The following is a 20,619-nucleotide window of genomic DNA, read 5'->3' as shown; positions in this document are numbered from 1 at the left end:
ATGGAGAGAAGGCAGGTACAGGATACTGAGTTGGATGATCAGCCATGATCATATTGAATGGCGGTGCAGGCTCGAAGGGCCGAATGGCCTACTCCTGCACCTATTGTCTATGTTTCTATGTTTCTATGTAGTATGTAGATTATGTAGAATACAGTATTGTATGTAGATTGTCCCTCGTGTGTTCGTTTGTCCACACGTGTGTTGGACGATGTAGCTCGCTGTTTGTTGGCTTCCGTCATCATCCAACATGTTTTTTGTTTTTTTTTTGTCTAAATTTTTTTTAAAAAGCAGTGTAGCAAAAAAAGAGGAAAAAAAGGTGGAGATATACCTTGCCCCTCGTTCCCATTCGGCCCTTCGAGCCAGCACCGCCATTCAATGTGATCATGGCTGATCATCCACAATCAGTACCCCGTTCCTGCCTTCTCCCCATATCCCCTGACTCCGCTATCTTAAAGAGCCCTATCTAGCTCTCTCTTGAAAGCATCCAGAGAACCGGCCTCCACCGCCCTGAGGCAGAGAATTCCACAGACCCACCACTCTCTGTGAGAAAAAAGTGTTTCCTCGTCTCCGTTCTAAATGGCTTACCCCTTATTCTTAAACTGTGTGGCCCCTGGTTCTGGACTCCCCCAACATCAGGAACATGTTTCCTGCCTCTAGCGTGTCCAAGCCCTTAACAATTGTATATGTTTCAATAAGATGCCCTCTCATCCTTCTAAACTCCAAAGTGTACAAGCCCAGCCGCTCCATTCTCTCAGCATATGACAGTCCCGCCATCCGGGGAATTAACCTTGTAAACCTACGCTGCACTCCCTCAATTGCAAGAATGTCCTTCCTCAAATTAGGGGACCAAAACTGCACACAATACTCCAGGTGTGGTCTCACTAGGGCCCTGTACAACTGCAGAAGGACCTCTTTACTCCTAAACTCAACTCCTCTTGTTCTGAAGGCCAACATGCCATTCGCTTTTGAGGGCACATTCATCATGTCCTTCCTCAAATTAGGCAACATAATGACCTGCTGACCTGTCCCCACCCATCCATCCAGGGCCAAGCTGGAGAAGATGCCGTCGATCCCGGAGGAGCCGGAGATCCCGGAGAACGAGATGGAGAGGTTCACCATGCCGGACTTCCTGAAGGCCATCCAGAACGTTGACGTGACTGAGGGCAAGGACACGGTGCTGGAGTGCCAGGTGACCGGCCTGCCCTACCCTTCCATCAGCTGGTACCACAACGGCCAAAAGCTGCTGAGCACCGAGGAGAGGAGAATGACACAGTGTAGGTAACCCCACCCCCACCCTAGCACCCACCCTGTATAATCCCACCCACCCTGTATAATCCCACCCACCCTGGCACCCTGCCCACCCGTATAATCCCACCCACCCACCCTGGCACCCACCCAAATTACCCACCCACCCTGACACCCAACCACCCACCCTGGCACACTGCCCACCCACCCGTATAACCCCAACCACCCACCCTGTATAATCCCACCCACCCACCCTGGCACCCTGCCCACCCGTACCCGTTTAATCCCACCCACCCTGGCACCCTGCACACCCATACCCGTATAATCCCACCCACCCAAATTACACCCAAAGAGAAAAGACTTTGCCTTCCATCACAGTAGGTTCACTGTGATGGATGTTTGCGTGAACTAAATTGTGTGTATGTCTAGAAATTGTCTTTGTTTGTATGGCTGTGGAAACGGAATTTCGTTTGAGCCTCACTGTGGCGTTTGAGCCTCACCCACCCTGGCACCCAACCACCCACCCACTGCCCACCCACCCTGGCACCCATCTACCCCGCCCATACCACCCCACGCTGGCACCCCACTCACTCATACCACTCATACCACCCCATACCACACACCCTGGCACCTCACCCACCTCCCCACCCACCTTGGCAGGCTCTCGTACCACCCCACTCTGGCACCCATACCACCCCACCCACCCAACGTGTACCTCCCCACCCTGACTCCCACAATGCCACCCACCCACCCTGGCCCCTATCCCCATCACCCTCCCCCTAGCACCCACCCCCACCCATTGTCCCCTCCCCCCCATTCTGCATGGGCGCTCCGGTTTCCTCCCACATCCCAAAGACCTGCAGGTTTGTTGGTTAATTGGCTTGGGTAAAATATGTAAATTGCCTCCAGTGTGTGTAGGATAGTATTGGTGTGCGGGGTGATCACTGGTACGGCACGGACTGGATGGGCCGAAGGGCCTGTTTCCGCACTGTATCTCCAAACTGAACTCAGACCGGAGTTGCCCTGAGTCCCCTCTCTGTCCCCAGGACCTTTGACCAGGACTTCTCCTCTCCTCTCCTGTCCACAGATAAGGATGTCCATCGCCTGGTCATTCGCTGCGTCGACCACTCCCACGCGGGCGTCTACAAGACGGTGATCGCCAACAAGGTGGGCAAGGCCACCAGCTACGCCCACGTCTACGTCTCCGGTAAGCAGAGATAGTACAGTCGGGAGTTTGGTTACATCTGAAGAAGGGTCTTGACCCGACCCGAGTGGAGGGGGTGAGGGTGAGGGGAGGGGGCGTGAAGGGGGTGAGGGGAGGGGAGGGGGAGTGGAGGGGGTGAGGGTGAGGGGAGGGGGAGTGGAGGGGGTGAGTGGGGAGAGGGGTGCATGCTGTGGGTGAGGTGAGGATAGGGGGAGGGCGTGAGGGTGAGGGGAGGGGGTGAGAGGAAGGGGTTGGGGTGAGGGTGAGGGGAGGGGGAGTGGAGGGGGTGAGTGGGGAGAGGGGTGGGGGTGACGGGAGGGGGCGTGAAGGGGGTGAGTGGGGAGAGGGGTGCATGCTGTGGGTGAGGGTGAGTAGAGGGGGGGAGGGGGTGGGGTGTTTTGAGGGGAAGGGGTGAGGGGAAGGGGTGAGGGGAAGATGATGAGGGAGGGGCGATAGGAGGGAGGGGATGGGGTGTATGGGGGGGGGGGGCTGTGTGTCTCCCCCATTGTCCACCGCTGACCTCTGACCTCTGACCGCTGCCTCTCCCCAGACGTGGTTCCGGACCCGCCGGCTGGGCCTGCGGCCGCGGTGGCTGTGACTGGACGCACCGTCACCCTGCGCTGGACCCGGCCGAAGAAACTCGACCCCTCCATAGGTAACGGCTCAAACTGTCCGCTGGGCCACTCACGGGTCAAGGGTCACACTCCAGGACATTCTCCCTCCGCCCCAACACACACTCCCCACTTCAGGTCATGAGTGATAGGAGCAGAATTCGGCCATTTGGCCCATCGTCCACTCCGCCATTCAATCACGGCTGATCTATCTCTCCCTCCTAACCCCATTCTCCTGCCTTCTCCCCGTAACCCCCGACACCCGCACTAATCAAGAATCTATCTATCTCTGCCTTAAATATATCCACGGACTTGTGGCCTCCACAGCCGTCTGTGGCAAAGAATTCCACAGATTCACCACCCTCTGACAGGATCAAGCACTGAGTAAAGCTCTCCCCACTACCCCACTCCCAACATGTCCCATCTACACAAGTCCCACCTGCCTGCGCTTGGTCCATATCCCTCCAAACCTGTCCTATCCATGTACCTGTCCAACTGTTTCTTAAACGTTGGGATAGTCCCAGCCTCAACTACCTCCTCTGGCAGCTCGTTCCATACACCCACCTGTGTGAAAAAGTTACCCCTCGGATTCCTATTAAATCTTTTCCACCTCACCTTGAACCTGTGTCCTCTGGTCCTCGATTCCCCTACTCTGGGCAAGAGACTCTGTGCGTCTACCTGATCTATTCCTCTCATGATTTTGTACACCTCTATAAGATCACCCCTCATCCTCCTGCGCTCCAGGGTCACGGTGAGAACGCACAAACTCCATACAGACAATAGACAATAGACAATAGGTGCAGGAGTAGGCCATTCGGCCCTTCGAGCCAGCACCGCCATTCATTGCGATCATGGCTGATCATCCCCAATCAGTACCCCGTTCCTGCCTTCTCCCCATATCCCCTGACTCCGCTATTTTTAAGAGCCCTATCTAGCTCTCTCTTGAAAGCATCCAGAGAACCTGCCTCCGCCGCCCTCTGAGGCAGAGAATTCCACAGACTCACCACTCTCTGTGAGAAAAAGTGTTTCCTCGTCTCCGTTCTAAATGGCTTACTCCTGAGTCAGGATGGAACCCGGGTCTTTGGCGCTGTGAGGCAAAGAAGAAGATGACTGAACTTTGGTGCCTTCCCTGACAGTGGGAAACGTTGATTCCTCCGTGGTGGATGTTCATGTTAAACTCTGTTGTGTTTGGAGCGGCTGGGCTTGTACACTCTGGAGTTTAGAGGGATGAGAGGGTATCTCATTGAAACATATAAGATTGTTAAGGGTTTGGACACGCTAGAGGCAGGAAACATGTTCCCGATGTTGGGGGAGTCCAGAACCAGGGGCCACACAGTTTAAGAATAAGGGGTAAGCCATTTAGAACGGAGACGAGGAAACACTTCTTCACACAGAGAGTGGTGAGTCTGTGGAATTCTCTGCCTCAGCGGGCGGTGGAGGCCGGTTCTCTGGATACTTTCAAGAGAGAGCTAGATAGGGCTCTTAAAGATAGCGGAGTCAGGGGATATGGGGAGAAGGCAGGAACGGGGTACTGATTGTGGATGATCAGCCATGATCACATTGAATGGCGGTGCTGGCTTGAAGGGCCGAATGGCCTCTACTCCTGCATCTATTGTCTGTTGTCTATTAAAAGAGCCTCGATTAAAAATAGGTTGTCGTTTTAAAAATCGATAATTTTTTTGTCGCAGGTCTAGTCGAAACCGGTTTTCTTCATAGTCGAGGAAGGTTTTCAACGTATGTGTGGGAGGTGGTAGGAGGTTGCAGGTCACCTCGACCTTGATTTTTGTTTGGGTGGCGGGGCAAGGTCACCAGAGGTTGCTGTTTAGGTCTCCTAAGTGGGACAGGGGGCTTTACTAACCAACGCGTCTAGGTTTACGTTCCAGTCGAGAACTGTTTATTGTCTATTGTGTTCTTGGTTCTTGGTTTCTTGGTCCTCCAAAGGGCTTAAGCCAGAAAGGGTTATTGGGAAGAAAGAGCTACTTTAAATTTAGTTGCATCTGGTTGGGTAACTATAGTTGGGTGGAGATTATTCCATGCTTTCATTGTGCGGGGGAAGAACGAATTGCTGTACCAACACATCTGTCTTTGTAGCTGGGATCACAAATTGGATCGAATGCCCTCGTCTGCTCCTAATTGGTTTGGGTTTGGTGTAGGTCTTGTAATCTATGTATTGGGACGACAGATGGCACAATGGGCTAAGTGTTCGGCTGGCAACTTGGAAGGTAGCCGGTTCGAATCCCGCTTGGAGTGCATACTGTCGTTGTGTCCTTGGGCAAGACACTTCACCCACCTTTGCCTGTGTGTGAATGTGTGTGAATGTGTGTGAGTGATTGGTGGTGGTCGGAGGGGCCGTAGGCGCAGATTGGCAGCCACGCTTCCGTCAGTCTGCCCCAGGGCAGCTGTGGCTACAGAAGTAGCTTACCACCACCGAGTGTGACTGAGGAGTGAATGAATAATGCGATGTAAAGTGCCTTGAGTATTAGAAAGGTGCTATATAAATCCCATCCATTATTATTATTATGTCGAGCTGACCATTTAACATTTTGTAAAAACAGGTCAAACGGTGAGCTTCACGTGTGTCTGTCTTGGAGAGGGTTCCTTCCACCCCGACCAGAGAATTCAGAAGTTTGGTGACACTCGCGTCTGTCTCATAGGTGTTAGTAACAAATCGAGCTGCCTGTCTTTGGACACGTTCGATGGAAGAAATGTTTGTATTTGTGTATGGGTCCCATGCTGCAACTGCGTACGTAGTCCAAATGAGGTCGAACGAGGGTGAAGTATAGAAACATAGAAACATAGAAAATAGGTGCAGGAGTAGGCCATTCGGCCCTTCGAGCCAGCACCGCCATTCAATATGATCATGGCTGATCATCCAACTCAGTATCCTGTACCTGCCTTCTCTCCATACCCCCTGATCCCTTTAGCCGCAAGGGCCACATCTAACTCCCTCTTAAATATAGCCAATGAACTGTGGCCTCAACTACCTTGTGTGGCAGAGAATTCCACAGATTCACCACTCTCTGTGTGAAAAATGTTTTCCTCATCTCGGTCTTAAAAGATTTCCCCCTTATCCTTAAACTGTGTGACCCCTAGTTCTGGACTTCCCCAACATCGGGAACAATCTTCCTGCATCTACCCTGTCTAACCCCCTTTAAGAATTTTGTAAGTTTCTATAAGAAGTATAGCTTCTCCTTGATAGAAGTTGAACAATGATGAAAGTTGCGCCTCAGAAAGTGTTCTTTTTATTCGTAGGCTGTACGGTGACTCATATCTCACCGGACCAATTGGTGCCATGTGACAATAAATGTGAATGTGAACTCGAAATTGATTAAAAAAAAGTTTCACCTCCCAACTTAATGGGATGGTGTGGTTTGGTCTTCCCCCTCTAGACCCCGGCACACTGACCTATGTCATTCAGAGCCAGGTGCTGGGCACGCCCCAGTGGCACATCCTCAAGACCAACGTCAAGGAGACCACCTTCACCATCCAGTCGCTCAACAAGGGCATCCAGTACCTCTTCAGGATTCAGAGCGCCACGCCAAAGAATTGCAGCAAACCCTGCCCCGTCTCCGAGCCCGTCAAACTCCTGGACAGAGGTAAGGAGTGCTGGTTTACAGACAAAAACAAGACACAGGGTGCTGGAGTAACTCAGCGGGTCAGGCAGCATCTATGGAGTGAAGGAAATAGGCAACGTTTCGGGCCGAAACCCGGAAGGGTTTCAGCCCGAAACGTTGCCTATTTCCAAAAGAGTTTTGGCCCGATACGATGCTGGTTCATTATGATGATAGACACAAAATGCTGGAGTAACTCAGCGGGTCAGGCAGCATCTGTGGAGAACATGGATAGGTGGCGTTTCACAGAGTGCTGGAGTAACTCAGCGGGTCAGGCAGCATCTGTGGAGAACATGGATAGGTGGCGTTTCACAGAGTGCTGGAGTAACTCAGCTGGTCAGGCAGCATCTGTGGAGAACATGGATAGGTGACGTTTTAGGTCGAGACCCTTCTTCAGACTGATTCATACTAATTTTCTTTCAGTTAAGATTAATTTAGCCAAGTGTAGTTTCGTTTAGTGATGTTTTGCCTAGTTCGGTTTAGTTTAGGTTAGTTTAGTTTAGTTCCGAGTTACAGCAGAGTAACAGCCCCGTCAGCTCACCGAGTCCACACCGACCATCGATCACCCAGTTTCCCATCCACTCCCTTCACACTAGGGGGCGATTTACAGAAGCCTATTAATCTACAAACCCGCACATCTTTGGAGTGTGGGAGGAAACCGGAGCGCCCGGAGAAAACCCACGCGGGCCGCAGAGCTAAGGTGCAAACCCCAGGTACGGGATATAAGGAATGACGTTCAGAGCAAGATTAGTTTCATGCAAGAGTTTCTATGTTTTCCCTGTGACCTGCGTGGGTTTTCTCCGGGTGCTCCGGTTTCCTCCCACACACTCCAAAGACTTGCGGGTTTGTAGGTTAATAGGCTTTGGTATAATTGTAAATCGTCCCTGGTGTGTGTAGGGTAGTGTTAAACCCCTGTCCCACGGTGCAAGTTCATTCCAAGAGCTCTCCCGAGTTTAAAAAAAAATATCAAACTCGTGGTAAGCACGGAGAATGTACGTAGCGGGTACGTCGGAGCTCGGGGACGTCCCTTAGCGGCTCGTGACGCTAACGGCAGGTACTCGGGAAGACTCGCTAACGGCAGGTAAGCATGGGAAGACTGGTGAAGATTTTTCAACATGTCCACGAGAGCCCAGAGTACCGACGAGCGGCCATCACCCGTAAATCTCCGAGTTCGAATCAGGGCAAACTCGGGAGAGCTCTTGGAATGAACTCGTACCGTGGGACAGGGGTTTCCACAGAGCGTGCGGGGATCGCTGGCCTGCGCGGACTCGGTGGACCGAAGGACCTGTTTCCGCGCTGTATCTCTAAACAAAACTAAACTAAAATAAAGTCCAATAAAGATAGTCCGAGGGTCTCCAATGAGGTGGATGGGAGGTCAGGACCGCTCTCTAGTTGGTGAGAGGACGGTTCAGTTGAGATGGTTGAGAATTCACCACAGTCTGAAGAAGGGTCTCGACCCGAAACGTCACCCCTTCCTTCTCTCCAGAGATGCTGCCTGTCCCGCTGAGTTACTCCAGCATTTTGTGTCTTATCTTTGGTTTAAGCCAGCGTCTGCAGTTCCTTCCTACACATGGTGTGTCTGCGTTCCTTGCCCCGCAGGTCCATACCTGGAGGAAGTGCCCTGTATCATCGACAAGCCCGACGTAGTATACGCCGTGGAGAACCAAAGTGTCTGTATTACCTGTACACTCAACTACGTGCAAGCTGACGTCACCTGGAGCAGGTGAGCAACACCTTCCAAACAACATTTGTGTGTAGTTCTGGTCCCCTAATTTGAGGAAGGACATTCTTGCTATTGAGAGAGTGCAGCGTAGGTTCACCAGGTTAATTCCCGGGATGGCGGGGCTGAGAGAATGGAGCGGCTGGGCTTGTACACTCTGGAGTTTAGAAGGATGAGAGGAGATCTCATTGAAACATATAAGATTGTTAAAGGTTTGGACACGCTAGAGGCAGGAAACATGTTCCCGATGTTGGGGGGAGTCCAGAACCAGGGGCCACAGTTTAAGAATAAGGGGTAAAGCCATTTAGAACGGAGACGAGGAAACACTTTTTCACACAGAGAGTTGTGAGTCTGTGGAATTCTCTGCCTCAGAGGGCGATCTCATGTACTATAAAAATTGCACATATTTTTACCCATATTTGACAGGAGCCCAAGGGGTAACTTTTTCACACAGAGGGTGTATGGAACAAGCTGCCGGAGGAGGTAGTTGAGGCTGGGACTATCATAACATTTAGGCTTTAGAGATACAGCGTGGAAACAGGCCCTTCAGCCCATCGAGTCCGCACGGAGAGGCGACTAACACAATCCTACACACACTCGGGACAATGTACACTTATACCAAGCATAGAAACCCAAGCCAGTTAACCAACAAACCCGCACGTCTTTGGAGTGTGGGAGGAAATCGAAGATCTCGGAGAAAAACCCACGCAGGTCACGGGGGGAGAACGTGCAAACTGCGTACAGACAGCGCCCGTAGCCGGGGTCGAACCCGTGTCTCCGGCGCTGTGAGGCGGCAACTCTACCCGCTGTGCCACCGTGACCGCCCAGTGCGAAAGAAGTCTCTTGCCCAGAGTAAAGGGAATCAAGAACAAGAAGATATGGGTTTAAGGTTCCTCATGGAAGGTTGGTTAAGAAGGTTCAATTGTTGGGTATTAATGGTGGAGTAGCAAGATGGATTCAACAGTGGCTGAATGGGAGATGCCAGAGAGTAATGGTGGATGGTTGTTTGTCAGGTTGGAGGCCAGTGACGAGTGGGGTGCCACAGGGATCTGTGTTGGGTCCACTGTTGTTTGTCATGTATATCAATGATCTGGATGATGGTGTGGTAAATTGGATTAGTAAGTATGCAGATGATACTAAGATAGGTGGGGTTGTGGATAATGAAGTAGATTTTCAAAGTCTACAGAGAGATTTATGCCAGTTGGAAGAGTGGGCTGAAAGATGGCAGATGGAGTTTAATGCTGATAAGTGTGAGGTGCTACATCTTGGCAGGACAAATCAAAATAGGACGTACATGGTAAATGGTAGGGAATTGAAGAATGCAGGTGAACAGAGGGATCTGGGAATAACTGTGCACAGTTCCCTGAAAGTGGAATCTCATGTAGATAGGGTAGTAAAGAAAGCTTTTGGTGTGCTGGCCTTTATAAATCAGAGCATTGAGTATAGAAGTTGGGATGTAATGTTAAAATTGTACAAGGCATTGGTGAGGCCAATTCTGGAGTATGGGGTACAATTTTGGTCGCCTAATTATAGGAAGGATGTCAACAAAATAGAGAGAGTACAGAGGAGATTTACTAGAATGTTGCCTGGGTTTCAGCAACTAAGTTACAAAGAAAGGTTGAACAAGTTAGGGCTTTATTCTTTGGAGCGCAGAAGGTTAAGGGGGGACGATAGAGGTCTTTAAAATGATGAGAGGGATAGACAGAGTTGACGTGGATAAGCTTTTCCCACTGAGAGAAGGGAAGATTCAAACAAGGGGACATGACTTGAGAATTAAGGGACAGAAGTTTAGGGGTAACATGAGGGGGAACTTCTTTACTCAGAGAGTGGTAGCTGTGTGGAATGAGCTTCCAGTGAAGGTGGTGGAGGCAGGTTTGTTTTTATCATTTAAAAATAAATTGGATAGTTATATGGACGGGAAAGGAATGGAGGGTTATGGTCTGAGCGCAGGTATATGGGACTAGGGGAGAATACGTGTTCGGCACGGACTAGAAGGGTCGAGATGGCCTGTTTCCGTGCTGTAATTGTTATATGGTTATATGGTTATGGTTATAAGGTGAGAGGGGGAACATATTAAATAGGAAAATGGGGGCAACTCTTCTACAGTCAGTGTACAACCGCAACCCTCTATACTCTGCATGAAACATTATTGATCACACAGTCCCATTGCTCCATGCTGCATCCAATAGTCTAGTCGATGCAGACTCACCGATCAACTGTTACTGATTGGGTCTTTCTCTCTGTTTAAGAAAGAACTGCAGATGCACTGGGATGTCAGGACATTCATATGAAGAAAGACTGGATAGACTCGGCTTGTACTCGCTAGAATTCAGAAGATTGAGGGGGGATCTTATAGAAACTTACAAAATTCTTAAGGGGTTGGACAGGCTAGATGCAGGAAGATTGTTCCCGATGTTGGGGAAGTCCAGAACAAGGGGTCACAGTTTAAGGATAAGGGGGAAATCTTTTAGGACCAGGATGAGGAAAACATTTTTCACACAGAGAGTGGTGAATCTCTGGAATTCTCTGCCACAGAAGGTAGTTGAGGCCACAGTTCATTGGCTATATTTAAGAGGGAGTTAGATGTGGCCCTTGTGGCTAAAGGGATCAGGGGGTATGGAGAGAAGGCAGGTACAGGATACTGAGTTGGATGATCATATTGAATGGCGGTGCTGGCTCGAAGGGCCGAATGGCCTACTCCTGCACCTATTGTCTATGTTCCTATGCTGTAAAAATCGAAGGTAGACAAAAATGCTGGAGAAACTCAGCGGGTGAGGCAGCATCTATGGAGCGAAGGAATAGGCGACGTTTCGGGTCGAGACCCTTCCTCAGTCTGAGGAAGGGTCTCGACCCGAAACGTCACCTATTCCTTCGCTCCATAGATGCTGCCTCACCCGCTGAGTTTCTCCAGCATTTTTGTCTACCTGTGTCTATGTATCTGTTTCACTGTCTCTTCCTCTCTCTCTCTCTCCCACCCCTCTCTCCCCCCCTCTCTCCTCTCTCTCCCCCCTGCCTCTCCTCCCCCCCGTCTCGCTCCGCTGACCCAGGGAGGGGGTGCTGCTGAGCCACTGGCCGCGGCAGTGTGAGCTGACCATGCCGGACGATGACCAGCACTCGCTCTGCCTGTGGCGGGTGGGCCGGATGGATGTGGGGGAGTTGCTGGTCACTGCCTCCAACGCACACGGGGTCGACTCTACTCACATCCTGCTACAGCTCGCAGGTGAGGGGGGACTGGGGGGGGGGGGGGGTGAGAGGGGAGGGGAGCGAGAGGGAGAGTGAGAGGTGGGTGAGGGGGAGAGAGAGGGATAGACAGAGTTGATGTGGATAAGCTTTTCCCACTGAGAGTAGGGAAGATTCAAACCAGAGGACATGATTTGAGAATTAAGGGACAAAAGTTTAGGGGTAACATGAGGGGGAACTTCTTTACTCAGAGAGTGGTAGCTGTGTGGAATAATAATAATAATAATAATGGATGGGATTTATATAGCGCCTTTCTAATACTCAAGGCGCTTTACATCGCATTATTCATTCACTCCTCAGTCACACTCGGTGGTGGTAAACTACTTCTGTAGCCACAGCTGCCCTGGGGCAGACTGACGGAAGCGTGGCTGCCAATCTGCGCCTACGGCCCCTCCGACCACCACCAATCACTCACACACATTCACACACATTCACACACAGGCAAAGGTGGGTGAAGTGTCTTGCCCAAGGACACAACGACAGTATGCACTCCAAGCGGGATTCGAACCGGCTACCTTCCGGTTGCCAGCCGAACACTTAGCCCATTGTGCCATCTGTCGTCCCGAATGAGCTTCCAGTGGAAGTGGTGGAGGCAGGTTCGTTGGTATCATTTAAAAATAAATTGGATAGGCATATGGATGAGAAGGGAATGGAGGGTTATGGTATGAGTGCAGGCAGGTGGGACTAAGGGAAAATATTTGTTCGGCACGGACTTGTAGGGCCGAGATGGCCTGTTTCCGTGCTGTAATTGTTATATGGTTATAGGGGGAGGGGGAGAGGGGAGGGGGAGGGGGGGGAGGGGCGGGAGAGTGGGAGAGAGGGGAGAGGAGGGGTGAGGGGAGAAGAGGGGGAGTGAGAGGTGGGTGAGGGGGATAAGGGGGAGAGAGTGGGAGGGGGAGAGAGGGGGGAGTGAGGGTGGGGAAGGGGGGAGTAGAAAGGGAGCAGGACAGGAATGGGAGGAGAGGGGGTAGAGAGAGGGGGGATAGGGGGAGGGAGGGGTAGGGAGGAGGGGGACAGGAAGGAGAGAGGGGGTGAAGAAGGGGGAGAGAAGGGGAGAGGGAGTGAAGGAGGGGGGGAGACAGAGGGGAGTAGGAGAGAGAGAGGGGTGGAAGAGGGGAGACAGAGGGGAGGGGGAGGGGAACCACTGTTGGGCTGTAGGGGGGGGAGGGGACATCTGGGCCAACTTACCTACAAACATGCGTAGGAAAGAACTGCAGATGCTGGGTTAAACCGAAGATGGACACAAAGTGCTGGAGTAACTCAGCGGGACAGGCAGCATCTCTGGAGAGAAGGAATGGGCGACGTTCTCCAGACTGTCTTTGGAGTGTGGGAGGAAACTGGAGCCCCCGGAGAAATCCCAAAGACGTGCGGGTTTGTAGGTTAATCGGCCCCTCTGTAAATTGCCCCCTAGTGTGCGCAGGGTGTGGATGAGAAACTGGGATGAAGGGGCTATCCCACTTGGGCAACCTAATCCGCGAATCCTGGCGAGTTTGCCCACGACTCATACTCGCAGCATGGTCGACACCAGGTCTTTGTAACTCTCCTTCGTGCTCGAGAGTGGTCCCCGCGTACTCGAGGCCCCAGCTAGGTCGCGCCGTATTTTTCAACACGCTGAAAAATGCCCGCCAGTAAATGAAGTCGCCATGGAAAAAATCGATGCTTTTTTTACTCGTAGGTTTAGTGGTAGTAGGTCGGCATGTTAGTCGTAGGTAATCGACGGTAATCTTCATAGAAAATAGGTGCAGGAGGAGGCCATTCAGCCCTTCGAGCCAGCACCGCCATTCAATTTGATCATCCAAAATCAGTATCCCGTTCCTGCTTTCTCCAGATATTCCTTGATTCCGTTAGCTCCAAGAGCTAATTCTCTCTCTTGAAAACATCCAGTGAATTCCACAGATTCACAACTCTCTGGGTGGAAAAGTTTTTCCTCGTCTCAGTATTGCCTGGGGTCATCCGAGCTTCCGAATGTGGTGACTGTCTGACCTTTGACCAGGTTAATTTCCAGGATGGCGGGACTGTCATATGCTGAGAGAATGGAGCAGCTGGGCTTGTACACTCTGGAGTTTAGAAGGATGAGAGGGAATTCTCATTGAAACATATAAGATTGTTAAGGGCTTGGACACGCTAGAGGCAGGAAACATGTTCCTGATGTTGGGGGAGTCCAGAACCAGGGGCCACACACAGTTTAAGAATAAGGAGTAACCCATTTAGAACGGAGACGAGGAAACACTTTTTCTCACACAGAGAGTGGTGAGTCTGTGGAATTCTCTGCCTCAGAGGGCGGTGGAGGCCGGTTCTCTGGATGCTTTCAAGAGAGAGCTAGATAGGGCTCTTAAAGATAGTGGAGTCAGGGGATATGGGGAGAAGGCAGGAACGGGGTACTGATTGGGGATGATCAGCCATGATCACATTGAATAGCGGTGCTGGCTCGAAGGGCTGAATGGCCTCCTCCTGCACCTATTGTCTATTGTCTATTGAGGTCTAACCCCATGACCTTGTGTTACAGAGCCCCCTCGCTTCGAGTCGATCATGGAAGACCTGGTGGTCAGACCAGAGGACAACGCCAGGCTGGGAGTGGTGGTGGAGGGGAGGCCCCTGCCCGTCATCCACTGGTACAAGGTAGGCCCCAGGGTCAACAGTCAAAGGTGGAGAAGGGCAGGGGGAAAAGGTGGAAGGTCACTCACTCCTAGGGTGGCCAACTGTCCCGTATTAGCCAGGACATCCCTTATATTGGGCTATAAATTGGTTTCTCCCGTACGGGACCACCCTTGTCCTGTATTAGAAACATAGAAAATAGGTGCAGGAGGAGGCCATTCGGCCCTTCGAGCCAGCACCGCCATTCTATATGATCATGGCTGATCGTCCCCAATCAATAACCCGTGCCTGCCTTCTCCCCATATCCCTTGACTCCACTAGCCCCTAGAGCTCTATCTAACTCTCTCTTAAATTCATCCAGTGACTTGGCCTCCACTGCCCTCTGTGGCAGGGAATTCCACAAATTCACAACTCTCTGGGTGAAAAAGTTTTTTCTCACCTCAGTTTTAAATGGCCTCCCCTTTATTCTAAGACTGTGTGGCCCCTGGTTCTGGACTCGCTACAGGTGTTTGACCGCTACTACTCGGGTCGAGGGGACTGTCGGGTCCTCCGGGCCCCGCCTCGCCCCGTCCCGACGTGGTGCAGCCCATGGAGTGCAGCAGCAGCAGCATCAGCGCCTCGCCCGTGGCCCTGTCGGTCGGTCGGCAGCCCGGCCAGCTGTCCGACCTTCAGACCTTCGCTGACCGCCGACACCACCACCACCACCCCTCCTTCTCACGGCCGATCATCGGTTCATGAGTTGGACGGGACGCCCGGACTTTGCGCGCACCCCCCCCCCCCCCCGGGCCAAAACTACTCAGCTGGCCCACCGGCTGGGCTTTGTGTGCAGTCCAGCACCCGGGGCCAACTCATCAATACAATACAATACAATACAATACGGTTTATTTGTCACATTGCATATAAGTGCAAGTGAAATAAATATGTCAGCAGCGATATAATGATCAAGAACACACACAAAAACACAATAAACATTTAACATAAACATCCACCACAGCATCCATCACTGTGGTGGAAGACACACAATTTGGCCAGTCCTCCTCCATTTTCCCCCGTGGTCGGGACCCCAACCCTCCGCAGCCGTTGCTGCGGGCGTCCAGATGGTAAAAGGACAAGGTACAAGTCCAGGTAAGTCCAGAGTCGGCTCTTCCCCACCGGAGACCGCGGCTTTAAGTTGGTGTAGGCCGCAGGGCCGGCGGTCGAAGTTCCCATCCAGGGGTGATGGTAAGTTCACGCCGCGCCCGCGGTAGAAGTTGGCCGCGGGCCGGCAGCGATGGCTTCTTCTTCCCCCGGGTCTCCCACGAGGGATCCCGGGCTGTAGACGCCGCGCCAGCTGGAGCTGTGCAGACCGCGCGCGGCTTCAGGCTGCCGGCTGCCCCGGGCCAGCGAAACGGAGCGCTCCCCTCCAGCGAGCCCCAGCGAGGGCTCACCCGCTACACGCCGAGAGTCCACGCTGCGCCCGCCGCTGAAGCCCCGGGCGCGTCTCCGGGAAAGGCCGCGCCGATCCTTGCTGTTAGGCCACGGGGGAGGCGACCTGGAAAATGTCGCCTCTCCATGGAGGAGGCGGCCAAAACGGTTTCCCCCTCACCCCCCCCACACACCACCCCCCACACACCACCCCCCACACACCACCCCCCACACACACCACCCCCCACACAAAACACACAAAGAAACATTAAAAACATACTTTAAAACATACTAAAAAAATAAAAAAAGTTGTAAAAACTAACGCACTGCTGACAGGGCTGCCCGCCATTGCAACGCCCTCATTCACCCAGACACTTATTTGGGAGTGAGGAAGTCGGCAACACTACCCCCCGCGTCCAGCATTCCACCTCTCCAAGGTGTCGGGGGTTATGGGGAGAAGGCAGGAGAATGGGGTTCGGAGGGAGAGATAGATCAGCCATGATTAAATGGCGGAGTAGATTTAGAAACATAGAAAAATAGGTGCAGGAGCAGGCCATTCGGCCCTTCGAACCAGTTCAATATGATCATGGCTGATCATCCACAATCAGTACCCCGTTCCTGCTTTCTCCCCCATATCCCTTGTTTCTTTTCGCTCCTAGAACTAAATCTGTTTGATGGGCCGAATGGCCTGATTCTGCTCCTATGACCTTATGACACTGCGGCTTGAGCCAATGACTGGCCACTTCTTAGCCTCACCCACACGCACCTCCAGCCAAACACTGACCAATGGTGCAGCAAGGAACTGCAGGTGCTGGTTTAGACCGAAGATAGGCACAGAGTGCTGGAGTAACTCAGCCGGGACAGGCAGCATCTGTGGGGAGATTAGGAATTGGGCGACGTTCCTGAGAGTCGGGGGGGAGGGGAACGAGAGATATAGACGGTGATGTGGGGAGATGTAGAACAAATGAATGAAAGATTTGCTGAAATGTAACGATGATGAGGGAGACAGGCCATTGTTGGCTGTTTGTTGGGTGAGAACAAGAAGGTGCAGGTGTAGGCCATTCGGCCCTTCGAGCCAGCACCGCCATTCAATGTGATCTCTGTCTGTGTTTCTATCTCTCTGCTTTCTATCTTAGAGAAGAAGAAGAAAGAGAGATGATAGATAGAAGATGCAGAGCGCAGAGAGAGAGAGCGAGAGAGAGAGAGCAGCGAGCTAGAGATAAGAGCTCTCAATCGAGATCTCCTCTCTCTCTCTCCCCCCCCCCCCCCTCTCTCTCTCTCTCTCCCTCTCTCTCCCTCTCTCTCTCTCTCTCTCTCTCTCTCTCTCCCTCTCTCTCTCTCTCTCTCAATTCAATTCAATTTCAATTTAAAAACTTTATTGGCATGATAAAAACATTGTTATATTGCCAAAGTATAAAACATGACATACATGTTTAAAATGCATAAATATAAATACAAGTCTACAGTGCATGGATAGATATGTCCCTGTACATAAACTCACAATAGGCCTATAGCCCTTTATTGATGCTACACGTTCTTGCAGCTGTAAGCAGTACAACACAATAGCAAGATTAGCAATTCTATATTAATTTCTTAGTGTTAGTTAATGTCGATTAGTGTGTGCGTACATATGTGCATGTTGGTCATTCACCGTCTCTCAGGTTATGGCATGCTGTTACGTATTGTGCACCAAGATGGGCCGTATTTCCTTCACCAAGGATTATTCTTAGTTTTGATGTATCATCTAGTTCTTTAGTCAGGGGTTGCCACACTGAGTTTGTCAAAGTATGCTTTCCTTATTTGTCAAATTTGTTGCATTTTAGGAGGAAGTGCACCTCTGTTTCAACCTCATCTGTCGAACAGTGGCCGCATATTCTGTTTTCTCTTGGTTGCCAGAATCTCTTCTGCCTTCCTTTTTCAACTGCCAAATAGTGGTCACTTAACCTGTATTTGGTGAGGGTCTGTCTCTGCTTTATGTCTCTAACAGTTGAGAGATAGTCTGCCAATTTATAATCTCTTTTTAGGGCACGGTAACATTCTAATCTGCTTTGGCTTTTGGTTTCTTTATCCCAATGTTCCAAGTACGTTTCTTTACATTGTTTGATAATTTGGTTCAATCTAACTGGTGATTGGGGGTCAGTATTGATCTGGGGCCGGTCAGGGTTTAACTGGATAGGGTTTAACTGAATAGGGGTAGTTAGTCTCAGTACCAAACACCTCCCTTCCCCCAACTGCCCTCACCACCTGTCTTCAAGCTATCAGCAACTGGATGTCACTCAACCTTCTAAAACTCAATGGAAATAAAACAGAAATCATGCTAATTGGCTCAAAGTCCACACTCTCCAAAACCCACCCGTTCACCATTTCAGTTGAAAGGCCCCATATGGGCGCCTTTCAAGAGTCTCAAGGACACCTTACAAAAATTTAGCAGGTAGAGGAAAAACATGTAAGGGGAATGAAATAAATAGTAGAGACATGACTAGTACACAAAGTAAAGACAGAATTCAAATTCAAAACACAATATGAGGCAAATTAATGCTAAGATGAAAAGGGAGGGGGACGTGGGGCTAAGGATAGGCAGAGGTGAAGAGATGGGTCTTGAGGCGGGACTGGAAGATGGTGAGGGACACGGAATTGCGGATCAGTTGGGGAAGGGAGTTCCAGAGCCTGGGAGCTGCCCTGGAGAAGGCTCTGTCCCCAAAACTGCGGAGGTTGGACTTGTGGATGGAGAGGAGACCGGCTGATGTGGATCTGAGGGACCGTGAGGGTTGGTAGGGGGAGAGGAGGTCAGTGAGATATGGGGGGGGGGGCAGATGGTGGAGGGCTTTGTAGGTGAGGACCAGGATTTTGTAGGTGATCCGGTGGGAGATGGGAAGCCAGTGAAGTCTCGGCGTCATTCTGGACAGTACACTTTCCTTTGGCCCCCACATCAGCAATATCACACGCTCTGCATACTTTCAACTCCGCAACATCTCCAGACTCCGCCCCTCCCTCTCCAAAGACAATACAAAAGTCCTCATCCACGCTCTGGTCACATCCCGCATCATCGATTACTGCAACGCTCTCCTCACTTGCACCTCCAATAAACTTCTTCATCGCCTCCAATGCATTCAGAACTCTGCAGCCCGGATCATCACCCGCACCAGATCATCGGACCACATCACACCCATCCTCACTCAGCTCCACTGGCTCCCTGTGTGTGCACCACCGGATTAACTACAAGATTCTACTGCTGACCTTCAAAGCCCTACACCACCTTGCTCCCCAATACCTCTCTGACCTGCTGCTACCATGCACTCCTTCCCGGCCACTTTGTTCCTCATCAGCGGCAATTTTAACTGTCCCCACATTTAGACTCAGCACCATGGGTGCCAGAGCCTTCAGCTGCTCTGCCCCCACGTCTCTGGAACACTCTCCCACCTCCCATCCGTCACCTGGACACTATCGACCAATTCAAATCACAACTCAAAACACACCTGTTTAGATTAGCATACCCGACATAACTTCCACCATGTTCGCCCTGATTTTAATGACTTAAAATGTTTGTGTATTTTTTTATTTTTTGTTTTTTAATCAACTTGATTTTAATATTGATAAATGTATTGTGATTTTATGTCCTGTAAGGTGTCCTTGGGTGTCCAGAAAGGCGGCAGCAAATAAAATGCATTATTATTATTATTCATGCCAACTGACATATATATAACATATAACCATATAACAATTACAGCACGGAAACAGGCCATCTCGGCCCTACAAGTCCGTGCCGAACAATTATTTTCCCTTAGTCCCACCTGCCTGCACTCATACCATAACCCTCCATTCCCTTCTCATCCATATGCCTATCCAATTTATTTTTAAATGATACCAACGAACCTGCCTCCACCACTTCCACTGGAAGCTCATTCCACACCGCTACCACTCTCTGAGTAAAGAAGTTCCCCCTCATGTTACCCCTAAACTTCTGTCCCTTAATTCTGAAGTCATGTCCTCTTGTTTGAATCTTCCCTACTCTCAGTGGAAAAAGCTAGTCCACGTCAACTCTGTCTATCCCTCTCATCATTTTAAAGACCTCTATCATGTCCCCCCTTAACTTTCTGCGCTCCAAAGAATAAAGCCCTAACTTGTTCAACCTTTCTCTGTAACTTAGTTGCTGAAACCCAGGCAACATTCTAGTATATCTCCTCTGTACTCTCTCTATTTTGTTGACATCCTTCCTATAATTGGACACAGGGAACTCTTTTCTGGGTTCCCCTCTTGTGTTTGAAGGGCTTTAAACTGGAGTGTATCTGGGGGGCTAGATTTAAGGTGATTCCAAAAATGTAATGCTCTTTTCTGGATATTTATTATCAGTGGGTATCTGCCTAGTTCCGCCCTACATGCGTTTGTTGGTGTTTTCCTTTGGATACGGAGGATGTTCCGACAAAATTCCGCATGCAGGGCCTCCGTTGTATGTTTTTCCCATTTACTAAAACTATGGTGACTGAGCGGACCCCATACTTCACTACCATAAAGCCCTATAGGCTGGATTACACTGTCAAATATTTTAAGCTAGATTTTAATTGGGATTTGGATGTTGTAGAATCTTCTTTTTATTGCGTACAGAGCTCTTCGAGCTTTCTCTTTTAGTGCATTCACTGCCATATTGAAGTTCCCTGATGCTGAAACAGTTAGACCAAGGTACGTATTGCTCATATGTACACAAAAATGCTGGAGAAACTCAGTGGGTGCAGCAGCATCTATGGAGCGAAGGAAATAGGCAACGTTTCGGGCCGAAACCCTTCTTCAGACTGATGGGGGGTGGGGGGGAGAAGGAAGGAAAAAGGGAGGAGGAGGAGCCCGAGGGCGGGGGGATGGGAGGAGACAGCTCGCGGGTTAAGGAAGGGGAGGAGACAGCAAGGGCTAGCCAAACTGGGAGAATTCAACGTTCATGCCATCCGGACGCAAGCAACCCAGGCGGAATATGAGGTGCTGTTCCTCCAATTTCCAGTG

General features: G+C 50.8%; 1 protein-coding gene across 1 annotated transcript in view; it reads left to right on the top strand.

The window, feature by feature from the left end:
- The window catches only part of speg (striated muscle enriched protein kinase), a 106,428-nt gene that overhangs the window by 41,257 nt on the left and 44,552 nt on the right, over nucleotides 1–20,619 (top strand). The window contains exons 10-16 of the mRNA XM_033023519.1: nucleotides 1,045–1,274; nucleotides 2,333–2,452; nucleotides 3,000–3,104; nucleotides 6,450–6,656; nucleotides 8,271–8,394; nucleotides 11,439–11,611; nucleotides 14,138–14,250. Coding sequence (XP_032879410.1) covers nucleotides 1,045–1,274; nucleotides 2,333–2,452; nucleotides 3,000–3,104; nucleotides 6,450–6,656; nucleotides 8,271–8,394; nucleotides 11,439–11,611; nucleotides 14,138–14,250 — 1,072 coding nt within the window. The remainder of the gene's footprint in view (nucleotides 1–1,044; nucleotides 1,275–2,332; nucleotides 2,453–2,999; nucleotides 3,105–6,449; nucleotides 6,657–8,270; nucleotides 8,395–11,438; nucleotides 11,612–14,137; nucleotides 14,251–20,619) is intronic.

The sequence above is a fragment of the Amblyraja radiata genome, chromosome 7, assembly GCF_010909765.2.
Source record: "Amblyraja radiata isolate CabotCenter1 chromosome 7, sAmbRad1.1.pri, whole genome shotgun sequence".
NCBI lineage: Eukaryota > Metazoa > Chordata > Chondrichthyes > Rajiformes > Rajidae > Amblyraja > Amblyraja radiata.
The sequence above is the reverse complement of the archived record's forward strand: the minus strand, read 5'-3'. Positions and strand labels throughout refer to the sequence as shown.